The sequence below is a fragment of the Colletotrichum godetiae genome (assembly GCF_030913485.1).
Source record: "Colletotrichum godetiae strain CBS 193.32 chromosome Unknown BDP55scaffold_1, whole genome shotgun sequence".
NCBI lineage: Eukaryota > Fungi > Ascomycota > Sordariomycetes > Glomerellales > Glomerellaceae > Colletotrichum > Colletotrichum godetiae.
In genome coordinates, this window is record NW_026851249.1 from 497,015 (window position 1) to 510,737 (window position 13,723).

General features: G+C 52.8%; 4 protein-coding genes across 4 annotated transcripts; 3 read left to right on the plus strand and 1 right to left on the minus strand.

The window, feature by feature from the left end:
* Window positions 1-1,009: 1,009 nt before the first annotated feature.
* On the minus strand, window positions 1,010-3,730 carry BDP55DRAFT_640072 (fungal-specific transcription factor). Its single transcript, XM_060573308.1, has 5 exons — window positions 3,605-3,730; window positions 3,401-3,507; window positions 2,489-3,269; window positions 1,643-2,427; window positions 1,010-1,581 (listed from the first exon to the last, which is right to left on the minus strand). The coding sequence occupies exons 1-5, from the start codon at window positions 3,641-3,643 to the stop codon at window positions 1,317-1,319; spliced, it is 1,977 nt and encodes a 658-aa protein (XP_060436729.1). The 5' UTR covers window positions 3,644-3,730; the 3' UTR covers window positions 1,010-1,316.
* A 1,266-nt stretch (window positions 3,731-4,996) lies between these two features.
* Window positions 4,997-9,311, plus strand: BDP55DRAFT_722253 (ABC-2 type transporter; the record flags this gene model as incomplete). Its single annotated transcript, XM_060578572.1, has 3 exons — window positions 4,997-5,781; window positions 5,833-6,730; window positions 6,783-9,311. The coding sequence occupies 3 exons, from the start codon at window positions 4,997-4,999 to the stop codon at window positions 9,309-9,311; spliced, it is 4,212 nt and encodes a 1,403-aa protein (XP_060436730.1).
* Window positions 9,312-9,923: 612 nt separating this feature from the next.
* BDP55DRAFT_722254 (RbsD/FucU transporter) lies at window positions 9,924-10,435 on the plus strand (the record flags this gene model as incomplete). The annotated part of the gene is made up of 2 exons (XM_060578573.1): window positions 9,924-10,074; window positions 10,149-10,435. 2 exons carry the CDS (start codon window positions 9,924-9,926, stop codon window positions 10,433-10,435), a joined length of 438 nt encoding a protein of 145 aa, XP_060436731.1.
* Window positions 10,436-11,215: 780 nt separating this feature from the next.
* On the plus strand, window positions 11,216-12,421 carry BDP55DRAFT_735865 (uncharacterized protein; the record flags this gene model as incomplete). The annotated part of the gene is made up of 3 exons (XM_060580348.1): window positions 11,216-11,261; window positions 11,389-11,529; window positions 11,664-12,421. 3 exons carry the CDS (start codon window positions 11,216-11,218, stop codon window positions 12,419-12,421), a joined length of 945 nt encoding a protein of 314 aa, XP_060436732.1.
* Between the last annotated feature and the right edge of the window lie 1,302 nt (window positions 12,422-13,723).

The window sequence follows — 13,723 nt, forward strand, 5'->3', positions numbered from 1 at the left end:
CCAATGTGGTAACGGGGCAAGCCCTCGCTCTGCAACGCGGATGGTTCAGGAAAGAGGGAGGTATGCTATGAATGTCGACATCGCTTCGAAGCGAAAGATTCAGAAAGCTCCTGACCAGTGGTGCAAAGAGCTCAAATGGTTCTAAGCTCATCGAGCCTAAGAATGAGAGGTGTTGGACAGTGTTACCCCTAACGTGGTGTGATGTGATTCTAGTTGGTGATCTGAATCTCAACGTGGCTGATGACGGCGGAAAATGGCTTGACACAGTACGTAGCCTAAAGCGGCATATATCTCGCCTGATTGGCCCTTCTGGTGAGAATGGATCTAATCCGGAGCAACCCAAGTCTCGGCTAAACCTGCTGTCACATATGCTGAGCCACAGATGCACATACATCGAACTGAAGTGTCATCTCTATCTGATATCAGTCAAGAGGCCGGATATACTGGCGATGTTGTCAAAGTTGCAATACTAGCAATGTCTTACAAGTTGTGAGTTCTTGCCTTCCAAACACGTGTTGGTTGATCAATTGAAATGGAGAAGTGCGTCTGTTTCAAGTTTCAGTAACTTTTTTCTGTCATGAACTACTTCTGGGCATTTGTTAAAGAAGACTCATGTCCCTATTACCGTATACGCCTTTGCGGTGTTTCTCCAAATCAACTCCTAGAATAACTTTTCATTCATAGAAATAAGGTTGACACATCTACCATAACTTCTAATTTGTCATTACTCTCCATGAATGTATGTGCGAATGTACTTCTCCAATTCGCACTCGATGGGATATCCGTTGTGATATTCATGTTCCGACAGCCGCAATAGGATCATAATCACACCAAGCTACCCTGGCTATCTACGTGATTTCAGATGTCCAATTTCTCGTCTTTCAAGTGCGCGAGATTTGAATTGAATATGCAGTTCTATCTTTACAAACCAGACAGATAATGAAGTGCCCCTTGAGGGATTGGATGTGGAATCTCGTGAGCAGATGTGCGTAATAGACGTATTAAGTTTGGGCAACCTTCAGCTTGATCTATATCCACAAGCCAGACACGTTACATCTCGTAGGACAGAGTGGATTATGTAAATGTGTCATAAGCCGCATAACACGGGAGCCTACAATCAAAGGCCGAGACATTTTTCAATCGATGGTGATACATGATTCTGATATTACATTTCATGTCTCTATGGTTCCCCATCTAAGGCCGATCCCACAAGCCAGTAAAAGCCTTGCCAGCTCGATCAATTGCCCCCAACACCAAAGCGCCCGCTGTATCCCAGGTTTCGGTCACAAACAATTCGTGTTATTCTCTTCCCTCATTCAAGCCAGCTCCTCCAATTCTTGTTCCCGCCGCGCCTTGGCAATAGCGCACTTGCCCAACCGGGTGAGCTCCGCCACAAAATTGTCCACAATCTTGACGTGGGCGACTTCGTTCGGTGTTAGATGACGGTTACGCATGCTCTCGATGAGTTCCGGGACTGAATTGAGGAGCTCGATATCTTCCTCGGATTGGGGGTTCAGGGGCTGCAGAAGGAGACTGCAAAAGATTGTGAGGATTGCTGACATGGGGTAAAACACCACCATCCTGGAAATCAGACGTTAGCAACTTGACTCAAATTGTCCAAAGCTCAAGGTAAGCAACCCACCAGAATGCCACCTGCTCCACGCCGTGGATCGCTGCGCGGAGGAAGTAGAGCGTAGATCGGCTGGCCTGCACAGAGAGGGCATGGCTCGAGCTCACGCCTTCCAACCCACTGCCTTCGCGATTTGCCCAACAGCGGCATCGACCACTTGCTCGATGTATCATTGCCATCAAGTAATGATATTCAAAGTGAAGGATGATCTCCTCCATACTCAGCCGTCCCTTTCTAACGACCGCCGTGCCCCGAGGGAACGTCAAGGTCGGCCGGTAGGATGGTGGAACCGACGACCGCCATCGTTCGAGCTCATCATCGAGTTCGCGGATATCCCTGAGCAATTCCGCATCACCCTTTCTGAGGGCTGATTGAGAGTACAACTTTGTGGAAATCTGAGACTTGATGATGGTCAACTGCAGGGAGTCGGGTGCCAGGGCCGACGTGATAGTTGCCTCGTCGAGGAAAGACGGCGAGCCACCCGTGAGGTCATCTATACTCCGGATCCACCAATCCATCTTTGGCAAAGTCAAGTCGCAATGCTCATCATGGATACTGGGAGGCTGTCCCGTTCGAAGGGAGATGTCTTTGTCGAGCTTGTAGGATAACCAGAAGAGTCTACGGAGTTGATTCCTCACACGCGAGGTGTGGTCGTCTTCAGCCTGAGGCGTCTGACATGGAGTGGGACGGCTCGATCCGGGCTCGAGGTGTCCACCAAGCATGAACAAGACTCGACATGTGGCGGACTGGAACATGGCACCTTGTTGCAGGTGGCCGCAAAAAAGGTGATACATGCCCTATTGATAAGAAGCGTCAGTAAGGTTTAGAGTTGCAGACACTGTGGAAGATAGTGCTTACCAGCATGAAAACTGTCTCCAGGGCAGTGATGTTGGTGCCCTGCAGGATGACTGCCACCAGTCTCTGGGCGGCACCCGCGCAGGCCTCGCCGTCAATCTCGGGTGTTGAGTTCCATTCTCCCTGGAAGAGGGAAACGACGGCGAAGAAGGCAAAGACACATGCCTTTGCCGTCACGGCCTCGAGAGATGGTTTGCCATTGGATTGCTGATAAGCCAGCTCGATTGTCTCTTGGAAGAGGACAAAGTCGATTACTGGAAACGATAAGCCGAACTGGGATGCTCGGAAGAGGGCGAGATACTCTTCAACAACTGTCCTATCAGGAAGCTCTCCAGTAGCATTCCCTTCTGGGAAGTCTATAAAGATTGGGACTGGATGTTGTGTCTGCCACAACGGACCCATACCAAACAAGGTGTGAAAGGAGGCATCTTCTCCAGCGCGAGAGCGGATCCACTCTTGGCCGTCGGCGGAGAAGAAAGGAATACCATTGTAGGAGCTGACATCGCCCAGATAGTAACCGGCAAAGTGTAGCTTACCCACGGTTGCGCCGGAAGCAGCCCGGGCTGATGAGTCATAAGGTCGGTCTTGGGTTGTGTCCGGATTGCCGTCGGCGGCCAGCGGATCCGGACCAACAGTTGACATGGGCGCCGATGATGACGATGGGGAAGCGGTGGAATCATCCCGGGTCCCCCCATCCCCCCCTGCATCTTGGGTACGCCGAGCCGCTTCCAAGGCCTTTTCGATACGGTTGAGGCGTTCGACTAGGTCTTTTTCTGATCCCGCCCTGCACGGGTCGTAAATCTTTTTGTTAGTCTTGGCTACTTTCCATGGCACAAATTACTCAACTCTCCCGAACGGGTGGATACCTTTCAGGGATCCACGGGGACGGGACCGGAGGGGCGGAGGTTCTCTCACCTCGCTGTGGCCACACGCTTCTTCACCTTGGTGGCCCGGTTGAAAGTGCACGCCATTCCGTGGTGTTTGCACCAGTTGCATTGTGGGACTGCTCCATCACACTGAATCTATCAAAGTTGGAAGAAAACAAAAAAGATCAGCATTGTGTTTGTGAGACTGGAAACCCCAACATAACTCAACCTGAAAACGGGCCGGAAAGCATACCTTTCGCCTGTGACAGGAATCACACGCTCTCTTCCTCATATTGGCCTCTGATTCGACGAAAGGCCGCCGCTCAACGCGGCACGCAGCTTTTTCCAAGGAGGGAATAGAGCAAATGAAAAAAAAAAAAAAAAAAAAGGAAATCAGCCGCGTCGGGAAGATAGCCGATATGGCAACGTGTGTGTCTCTCACGCCAAAAAGTGATTGAGGAACCTGGAATTGGCTGACACCGGGACTGTCGTTCCCCCCTTTGGTTGATGTATCGAAATCCCCGCTGACTCAGCGGCAACTCGCCCTATATGACTAAGCGGCGAAGATGAAAAGCGGATAAACCTTAAATATCTCTCCGTGTTTGATTGGTTCCGAAACACAAAACCTTGACGCAAAACTTCAGGCGACTCCACCGTCATCTCCAGAACCAACGCCCGTGCCCGGCGCTTCAACACACGCCGCGCCGACCATGTCGGTGGTTGACACCATCCACACCGGTCCAAGCTAACAATCAATCCCTTGGCCCCCCTTCAAACGCTGGCAGCGCGGCCCCGACTTTCCACAAGGACCCCAATGGACATTTCACTTTTGACGAACTCGCCGCTGAGTCAGCGGACAAGATCTAATCAATGACACGTTTGGTCCGATCTTAGACACCAGATTATGAGGCTCTCGGGGACCATCCAAGGGATGGACCCAGTCTGCCGGCTCTGGCACGCCTGGCCCAACTTCTGGCTCCACGGCATCCCGCACACCTCGGACAGGGTCCAACGCCGAAGGAGCCACATGCCACGACTTGAGTTGACGTGAATTGCAGGGTTCGTCCAACAAACAATTTTGTTTTTTCGTCCTCTTATCAAGTCACAAGTGGGACAAAAACCACATTATTCAGCGGACCAGAGACCCCCAGAGACCGTGTTACCGCGCACTTCGGACTATAGCATGGGGTTCCAGAAGCTTTTTCGTCCGCACATCTCGTCATCATGGACGGGATGATGGGATACCTGGGACCGCCTAGGACGCCTAAGACGCCTTGTTACCAATTACCAATGGCCACTATGACCTGTCTGCCTACCACTATCTCTCCGTAGGGCCCGATTGGGACCCGTATTATACGATCAAGGGGGTTGCACAGAGATCTCAGGTAGTAATGAATCGGCATCCCGTCAGTCCCCATGAGGCCGAATCCGACTTGACTTTCAAGTCCGGCCGGAGCTAAGGGGCAAAAGGGGATAACAAACACAGTCAAGAACAAATAAGTGGCCCGGCACCCTTGATATACATACCATAAGCCTCTGTTACAACCTTCTTCTTGCCATTGCCTTCTCCCTTCAATGGTGACCCTTCACACCTGACACCTAAAGAGATACTATCAAAGCTCTTTGTCAACACGTGGCAGGCATCATGGAGTCAGACGGCACGCTGGGAGGCGGCTCAAACTATGAGCAATCTCTCGAACTCAGCAACCTACCCGACGATACCACTTGGTCCCTCAAACACAAGGTCGAAGCCGTTCGACAGAGAGATGAACGCTCAGGGTTCCCTGCCCGCGAGCTGGGCGTGACGTGGAAGAACCTCACCGTCCAGGCCGTCAGCGCCGATGCGTCACTTCACGAAAACGTCATCTCCCAATTCAACATTCCCAAGCTCGTCAGGGAGTCTCGTCACAAGCCTCCTCTGAAGACCATTCTGGATAACACCCATGGCTGTGTCAAGCCCGGCGAGATGCTCCTGGTCCTCGGCCGTCCAGGATCAGGATGCACAACGTTGCTCAATATGTTGGCGAACCACCGCCGAGGATACACCTCAGTCTCTGGCGATGTTCACTACGGGTCTATGCCCGCCGAGGAAGCGGAGCGATATAGGGGTCAAATCGTCATGAACACCGAGGAGGAACTCTTCTTCCCTACCCTGACCGTCGGCCAGACTATGGACTTTGCAACTCGCCTCAAGATCCCTTTCAACCTTCCCGAGGGTGTTGCCTCCAACGAGGAGCTGCGCGAGGAGAACCGAGATTTCTTGCTGGAGTCTATGGGAATTCAGCACACCTTCGATACTAAGGTCGGAAACGAATTCGTCCGTGGTGTGTCCGGAGGAGAGCGGAAGCGTGTGTCCATCATCGAGACTATGGCAACGAGAGGATCAGTCTTTTGCTGGGATAACAGCACCCGCGGCTTGGACGCCAGCACGTAAGTCTTTGCACGCTGTCGTGATGACCATGAAAGCTGACCCCCTTCTAGGGCCCTCGAATATACCAAAGCGGTCCGTGCCATGACCGACGTCCTCGGTCTCGCATCCATCGTCACCCTTTACCAAGCAGGCAACGGCATCTACAACCTCTTCGACAAGGTTCTCGTGCTCGACAACGGCAAGGAGATGTACTACGGACCCATGAAGGAGGCTAAACCCTTCATGGAGCAGCTCGGCTTCATCTGCTCCGACGGCGCCAACGTAGCTGACTTTCTCACTGGTGTCACCGTTCCCACAGAAAGAGCGATTCAATCAGGAAAGGAAAAGACGTTTCCTCGCACACCCGAAGCTCTGAGAACCGAGTACGAAAAGTCAGACATCTACCCCCGGATGATGGCAGAATACGACTTCCCGACCCTGGAAGAGACCAAGGAGAGGACGAGACTATTTCAACAGGGTGTTGCCGGCGAGAAGCACAAGCAGCTCCCCGCCAACAGCGCTCTCACGACGAGTTTCTATACCCAGGTCAGGGCCTGCATCACCAGACAGTACCAGATTCTATGGGGTGACAAGGCAACCTTCATCATCACGCAGGTGTCCACTTTGGCTCAAGCTCTCATCGCCGGTTCCCTATTCTACCAAGCTCCCAACACGTCGGGCGGTCTGTTCCTCAAGGGCGGTGCCCTCTTCTTCGCTCTTCTCTTCAACAGTCTGCTGTCCATGTCCGAAGTCACCAGTTCCTTCACCGGTCGTCCCGTCTTGATCAAGCACAAGTCATTTGCCTACTACCACCCTGCCGCCTTCTGCATTGCGCAGATCGCTGCTGATATTCCGGTTATCCTGTTCCAAATCTCGGTCTTCTCTATAGTACTGTACTTCATGGTCGGATTGAAGACGTCAGCTGCGGCGTTCTTCACCTTCTGGGTTGTCGTTGTGGCAACTACCATGGTAAGTAGCGTTGCTCTTCGGATTTTATGACTCCCAACTAACTCGCCTGTAGTGTATGACTGCCATGTTCCGCTCCATCGGCGCCGGCTTCCAGACTTTCGACGGTGCGTCAAAGGCCTCTGGTTTCATGGTTACCGCTTTGATCATGTACTGTGGTTACATGATTCAAAAGTCTCAGATGCACCCGTGGTTTGTCTGGATCTTCTGGATCAACCCTCTAGCATACGCTTTTGATTCTCTCATGTCAACCGAGTTCTACGGACAACTGATCCCCTGCGTTGGACCCAATCTGGTCCCGAACGGCCCAGGATACACAGACGCAGCTCATCAATCGTGTGCTGGTGTCGCCGGTGCCATCCAGGGATCAACCACCCTCACTGGTGACCAGTACCTCTCTGCCCTGTCCTACAGCCACAGCCACGTCTGGAGAAACTTTGGCATCGTCTGGGCCTGGTGGGTTCTCTTCGTTGCCCTCACCATCATCTCCACCTCGAGATGGCGCTCGACCGCCGAGGGCGGAGCATCCCTGCTCATCCCCCGCGAGAACGCCCATGTCACCAAGGCCATCCGCGACGACGAGGAAGCCCAGTCGTCCGAGGAGACCGCCGCCGAGAACGGCAAGAGCGACAACGAGAAGCAGGACAGCAGCAGTAACGACGACAACCTCGTCCGCAACACCTCCATCTTCACCTGGAAGAACCTTACATACACCGTCAAGACTCCCTCTGGAGACCGCATTCTGCTGGACAATGTCCAGGGGTGGGTCAAGCCCGGTATGCTCGGTGCCCTGATGGGTTCCTCTGGTGCCGGAAAAACGACGCTTCTTGATGTTCTGGCCCAGCGCAAGACCGACGGTACCATTCATGGATCCATCATGGTCGACGGTCGGGAACTTCCCATGTCCTTCCAGCGATCCGCCGGATACTGCGAACAGCTCGACGTTCACGAGGCGTTTGCCACTGTCCGCGAGGCCTTAGAATTCTCTGCCCTGCTCAGACAAAGCCGTGACACCCCGCGCGCCGAGAAGCTCGCCTACGTCGACACCATCATCAACCTCCTGGAACTCCACGACCTCGCTGACACCCTCATCGGAACCACCGGCAACGGCCTCTCCGTCGAACAGCGAAAGCGCGTCACCATTGGCGTGGAACTCGTCTCGAAGCCCAGCATCCTCATCTTCCTCGACGAGCCCACCTCGGGATTAGACGGCCAGTCCGCCTTCAACACCGTCCGTTTCCTCCGCAAGCTCGCCGACGTAGGCCAAGCCGTTCTCGTCACCATCCACCAGCCGTCCGCCCAGCTCTTCTCCCAGTTCGACACCCTCCTCCTGCTCGCAAAGGGCGGCAAGACTGTCTACTTTGGCGATATCGGCGACAACGCAAAGACCATCCGCGACTACTTTGGCCGCTACGGCGCCCCCTGCCCCGAGGAAGCCAACCCGGCCGAGCACATGATTGACGTCGTCTCGGGCCACCTCTCCAAGGGCAAAGACTGGAACGAAGTCTGGCTGGCCTCGCCCGAGCACGACAACGTCACAAAGGAACTCGACCACATGATCCAGGACGCCGCCGCCAAGCCCCCTGGCACCGTCGACGACGGCCACGAGTTCGCCCTTTCCATCTGGGACCAGATCAAGATCGTCACCCACCGCATGAACGTCTCCCTCTACCGCAACGTCGACTACATCAACAACAAGTTCGCGCTGCACATCTTCTCCGCCCTCTTCAACGGCTTCTCCTTCTGGATGATTGGCGACTCGGTCGGCGACATCCAGATGCGCCTCTTCACAATCTTCAACTTCATCTTCGTCGCCCCCGGCGTGCTCGCCCAGGTCCAGCCCCTCTTCATCGACCGCCGCGACATCTTCGAGACCCGCGAGAAGAAGTCTAAGATGTACTCCTGGATCGCCTTCGTTACCGGCTCCATCGTCTCCGAGGTGCCCTACCTCATCATCTGCGCTGTTCTCTACTTCGTCTGCTGGTACTACACCGTCGGCTTCCCCGGCGACTCCTCCCGCGCCGGATCAACCTTCTTCGTCATGCTCATGTACGAGTTCGTCTACACCGGAATCGGCCAGTTCATCGCCGCCTACGCCCCCAACGCCGTCTTCGCCTCCCTCGTCAACCCACTCATCATCGGTATCCTCGTCTCCTTCTGCGGTGTCCTCGTCCCGTACTCCCAGCTCCAGACCTTCTGGAAGTACTGGATGTACTGGCTCAACCCGTTCAACTACCTCATGGGAAGCATGCTCGTCTTCGACATCTGGGGCACAAAGGTCGAGTGCAAGAGCAAAGAGTTTGCCCTCTTTGACCCGGTCAACGGCACGACGTGCGCGGAATACCTGGCGGATTACATGCAAGGCATGGGCTCCAGCAGCAACCTCATCAACCCGGAGGCCACGTCCGGCTGCAGGGTCTGCCAGTACACCGACGGCAGCGATTATTTGAGGACGATCAACCTGATGGAGTACTACTATGGCTGGCGCGATGCTGCCATTGTCGTCATCTTCGCCATCAGCTCGTATGCCCTGGTATACCTCCTCATGAAGCTCCGAACCAAGACCTCCAAGAAGGCCGAGTAAACTCACTCGCTCACTCTTTGGGTTCCGAACTTTCATCTCTCTCTCTCTCTCTCTCTTATATCACGTAACACTAGATACCTCGTACGCAGCTGCAGCATCTTAGATTGCACCACTCTCGCGGGTAGATCTCGGGATCGGCAATGGGTGGTCTTCATGTGTATTTTGTCAATCGTATGCATCTAAGCCAATGCATCAAATATTTCTCTCTCATCTTAGGGCCGGAGTAGATCTCATTCGGGATGGATTCATTATTATTGGGTAAATATAATAGACATCAAGGTCAATAGAATGGGACAAATCAATGTCAATCATATCAAATCGTCAAATTCATTTGAGTTTCTTCCCACGCAAATTGAACCCCTTTAGTCAAAGATTTCTCGATGAAAGTGACTGCTTGGCGATGAGAGGGTCCATCTCATCAAGTTTGCTTCATTGTATTTCAGTACGTGTAAGGGGCTTCGCCGGCCCCACCTTTCCGAAACGGGCGTGGGGACCTTCACCTCACCGCCAACGACATCAAGACACCTCACACACAGACTCAAGACCAAACTCTTCACAGTTTTCAACCTTGCTTCATCGTTCATCACTCTCAAATCCCCAAATCAGTCGAAAATGCCTCTCAAGGGAATCTCCCCCGTCATCTCGCCTGACCTCCTCAAGGTCCTGGCCGAAATGGGCCACGGCGACGAAATCGTCCTTGCAGACGCCCACTTCCCCTCTCACTCTATCTGTCCGCCTCACATCCCCGTCCTCAGGGCCGACGGTAAGTTTATCACTACTTCAACTTTTGCACCCCTTTTTTGCGAGGCAACACGAGAGATTCTGACGAGGAATAAGGCATCACCGTCTCACGCCTGCTGGCCGGCATCTCCCCTCTCCTCGAGCTGGACAACTACGGCGTCGTGCCCGTCATCATGATGGAGGTCGTCAAGGGCGACACCTTTGACGCGAGCGTCGAGTCTGATTTCAGGTCTTCGCTCAAGTATGACGGTGAGATTGAGAAGCTGGAGAGGTTTGCGTTTTACGAGCGGTCCAAGAAGGCCTTCGCGATTGTGGCGACGGGGGAGACGAGGAAGTACGGCAATATTATCCTCAAGAAGGGTGTTACTCCCATCACTGAGTAGATCTTTGAATCATAAATACCCCATTCAATGAAGCAGACTCCCTTATTATTGCAATTAACTACATCACCTCCACTGTATTGACTCCAAGCTAGAAGCTAGAAATAAGGTAATCAGAGAAACCCGCGAAAGCCAAAAAACGAGTGATGGGTTGAGCTAAGTATATCTATGCTCTTGACATGTTAAGTAAGTATGCTCGGGCCGTGAAAAGAAGAAGAATAAGAATAAAGGCCCCCAAAACGCTGGTTCCAAGATTGATATTGATATTGAAGCCCCCCACGGGCACCTCGGCCCGCAGCTTCAGGCCCTCCTAGACCTGTTGGGCCGCCCCGACCAGAAATTCCCCCAGCCCCCCCCCCAGGCCAGTTCGGCTCCCCCCCGTCGCCGCGCCGCCCATTGCACTCGATCCGTGCCTAAGTCAGTGTTAGTGTGCAGCTGGAAGTCGGTAGGTAAGGCACTACGCAGCACGTACTGTTGGGCCGACGAGGGGGACTGGCCCGGCTGGATGGAGGCCGGGTTCCTTCCTTCTTCGGTCACGATGAACCCTGGGAGGGCTCCGGCTTCGGCCTGAGGAGTTCTTTTCTCTATATTTATATTGAGGCGAATCAGATTGAAGAGTCGTCTAAGAACAAGCGTTAATCCCAAGCGAAATACTCAGCAGACAGTGGGGAAAGACGGCTAGGGCAATATGGCTTACTCCATGATAAATGATAGGAGATTGTGGTAGATGTCGTAGATGGTGATAGTAAATACTTGGGGAACGAATTTTGGGAGCGAAAGTGAATGGTTATTGATGATTTTGATTGGAATAACCAAAAAAGCAGCGAGTGTGAGTGATGAGAATGCTTGAAAAGGAGAAAAAGAAGAAGAAGAAGAAGAAGAGGAGGAACGGGAGAGTGGGATATGGTGTCTATATAGTCTCTTTGTGACCTGAGCAATTGCCTTCTTCTCAACAGGTGCTCCCATGGCATCCGGCTCATCTGAGGAAAGTCAACGACACAATCGCGCCGGCACCTTCTGCGGCTCTTTGGAGATATCTCAGCACCGCAAAGGTGCTGCGTGCCGAGCAGCCCAAGCTCACCTTCCGCTCTACCAAGGTAATAGACCTCACAGCCCTGTGGCACCGTGCATGCTTTCTCCGTTGGGTCTGCCCTGTCCCACTTCTCTCTTCCCAGTGACTCCATAAAATGGAAGTGGCCAGCCACTTCTGACTTTCACTTACACCCATTAGCTCTTCATCCATCCAAAACAACACACGGCAACATTCACGGCAGCAACCCAACTCGGCCCTGCATCAATCACAACAACATCGAAGCACAACCTTCGAGTCAAGATTGGAAGAAAGAGCCTAGCAGCATGTCTCATCCTTGTACTTCCGCAGATGTCAGTCACGTCACCCATGAGCCTCCTTCTTACGATGCGGTTCAGCAAGACAGACAAGTCCAGAACTTCGACGCAAAAGAGTGGGAAAGCGTGCCGAAGAACCTGGTCATTGTCTACTCCCCTGTTCCCATTGGAGCAGGTGCCAATGTCAGCAGGAAAGGAATCAGCTGGGAAGCCAGGCTCCGAGTAAAGTCCAAGGATCTTCCGCGCCTCATGAGAGAGGGCTTCCACTGGACAGTCGCCAACATCCACCGAGAAGCCGGCTACATCGAACACCAAGCTAAGGAGCCCGCCATGGTTGGAGCTGGCTGGAACTGCACACGCAACTATTATCTCTCCGACCTCAGCCCGGATCAGAACTGGACGGCCAAGTTGACAGTCTGCGCCCGGGATATATGGGTCCTCTCGCAGTTTGACGTCGCCAAACTTCGCACTGAGCAAGCCTACGCCGCGGTTGCGTGGACAAATGTCCAGCCAAGCCAGTACATCTACAACTTTGACTGTCTGGATCCCAGAAAGAATTACAATGCGATTTACGACAATATGCCGCTGGAAGGATGGTGGCCATGGCCAAAGAAACAACCCGACGCTGGCGATAAGTCTTGAGTCCTGACGAGCTACAAAGAACCCATAACAGAGGTTGGGTGTGGTGTGAGAACTGAGAACACACCAACCTCTACACTCCTACGAGGACAAATTACACGTCAACAACAAATAGAATACAGTGAAGACCAAGAGTGATGGGACGTACGCATCACAGGGGAAGATCGTGGCACAGAGAACCGCAAAACATCTGTTGCATCCCTTGGGGGACAGTCGGCACGCGGTGGGAGGTGGAGAAGGATGGTATCTCGGATTCGGTTTGGAATGGCCGGGCATTAAGGCTGCGTTGGATATCCCTCTGCATATTACAACCGTTGTGTGGTGCCTAGAGTCAAAGGAGACATGAAGACCAATAAATCAAAAAGACAACAGTGGTCCGACCGACCGAGGAATCGAAGATAGACAAGATACTTCACTGTCTAGCCGGGGCTTTTGCAGCTCGATTAACCCCTCGACCATACTGCCCATGTGATTGTTGTTGAGATGCTGGTGATGATTCGTCGGCTATGAAGTCTCGCAGGCTGTCCGATCGTATTCTTGAGACAGTACGAGATACGATGCGAGGATCTTTTCTTCTAGATATTCCTTCTTGCTGATATCAAATTGAAAATGGGATACCCTGAAGTGCTCAAATGAGAAGCTCTCGCTATCGCGCCACCTTCCTCACATTGGCATACGTCTGCGTGCTTCCAGCACCAACGTTTGCTTCTTAAGGTCATATCGGTCAAACACCTGACCGCTTTGATGACCGGTCTTGCCCGTCAAGATCAGGAGCACAGATGGGACTGTAGCTGCCCAAATTGCGTAGACGCGCATTCCTGCCATGCGGTCGATGTATCTGTGACTCATGAAAATCCTGCTTCCTTAACATGTCAAAGGCTAAACGATAAATATCAAGATTTCTAACGCGCAAGCGCATACCAGGGACATCAAGAAACAAAAGAAGTGAACTTCAAAGGCATCTCAGTCCAAGGGTCCAGGCCTCATTCTCAATTCTGAAGAAGGCCGGGACACGATCTCTACGAACTGACCAAGCCATCCACAAAAGCCAGAAGAAATGGTAATCACAAATCACTCATTTGACGCTGAAAATTCGGCACACAAGTTCCTTGGTCGTATTGAGGGCTTTGATGAGCGTAGCACGAGCATCAGACTCACCCGTCTTTGTAGCAGCCAAGGTCTGGTAACGACCTAACATAGTAGTAGTTAACCCGATCAGTATCTTGGTACATGATTCTATCCTGCCGTCCGATACCCTCGTTAGGGCGTTCGTATTGTGCATCTAATATCCCCTTCATGATGAGG

Excerpts from the sequence above, each read along its gene's own strand:
- BDP55DRAFT_640072 (XM_060573308.1), bottom strand. The coding sequence starts at position 3,643 with ATGAGGAAGAGAGCGTGTGATTCCTGTCACAGGCGAAAG. Across the intron at positions 2,428-2,488 it reads TGGAGACAGTTTTCATGCTG|GGCATGTATCACCTTTTTTG; the intron begins GTAAGCACTATC and ends TCTTATCAATAG. Across the intron at positions 1,582-1,642 it reads GTGGAGCAGGTGGCATTCTG|GATGGTGGTGTTTTACCCCA; the intron begins GTGGGTTGCTTA and ends TCTGATTTCCAG.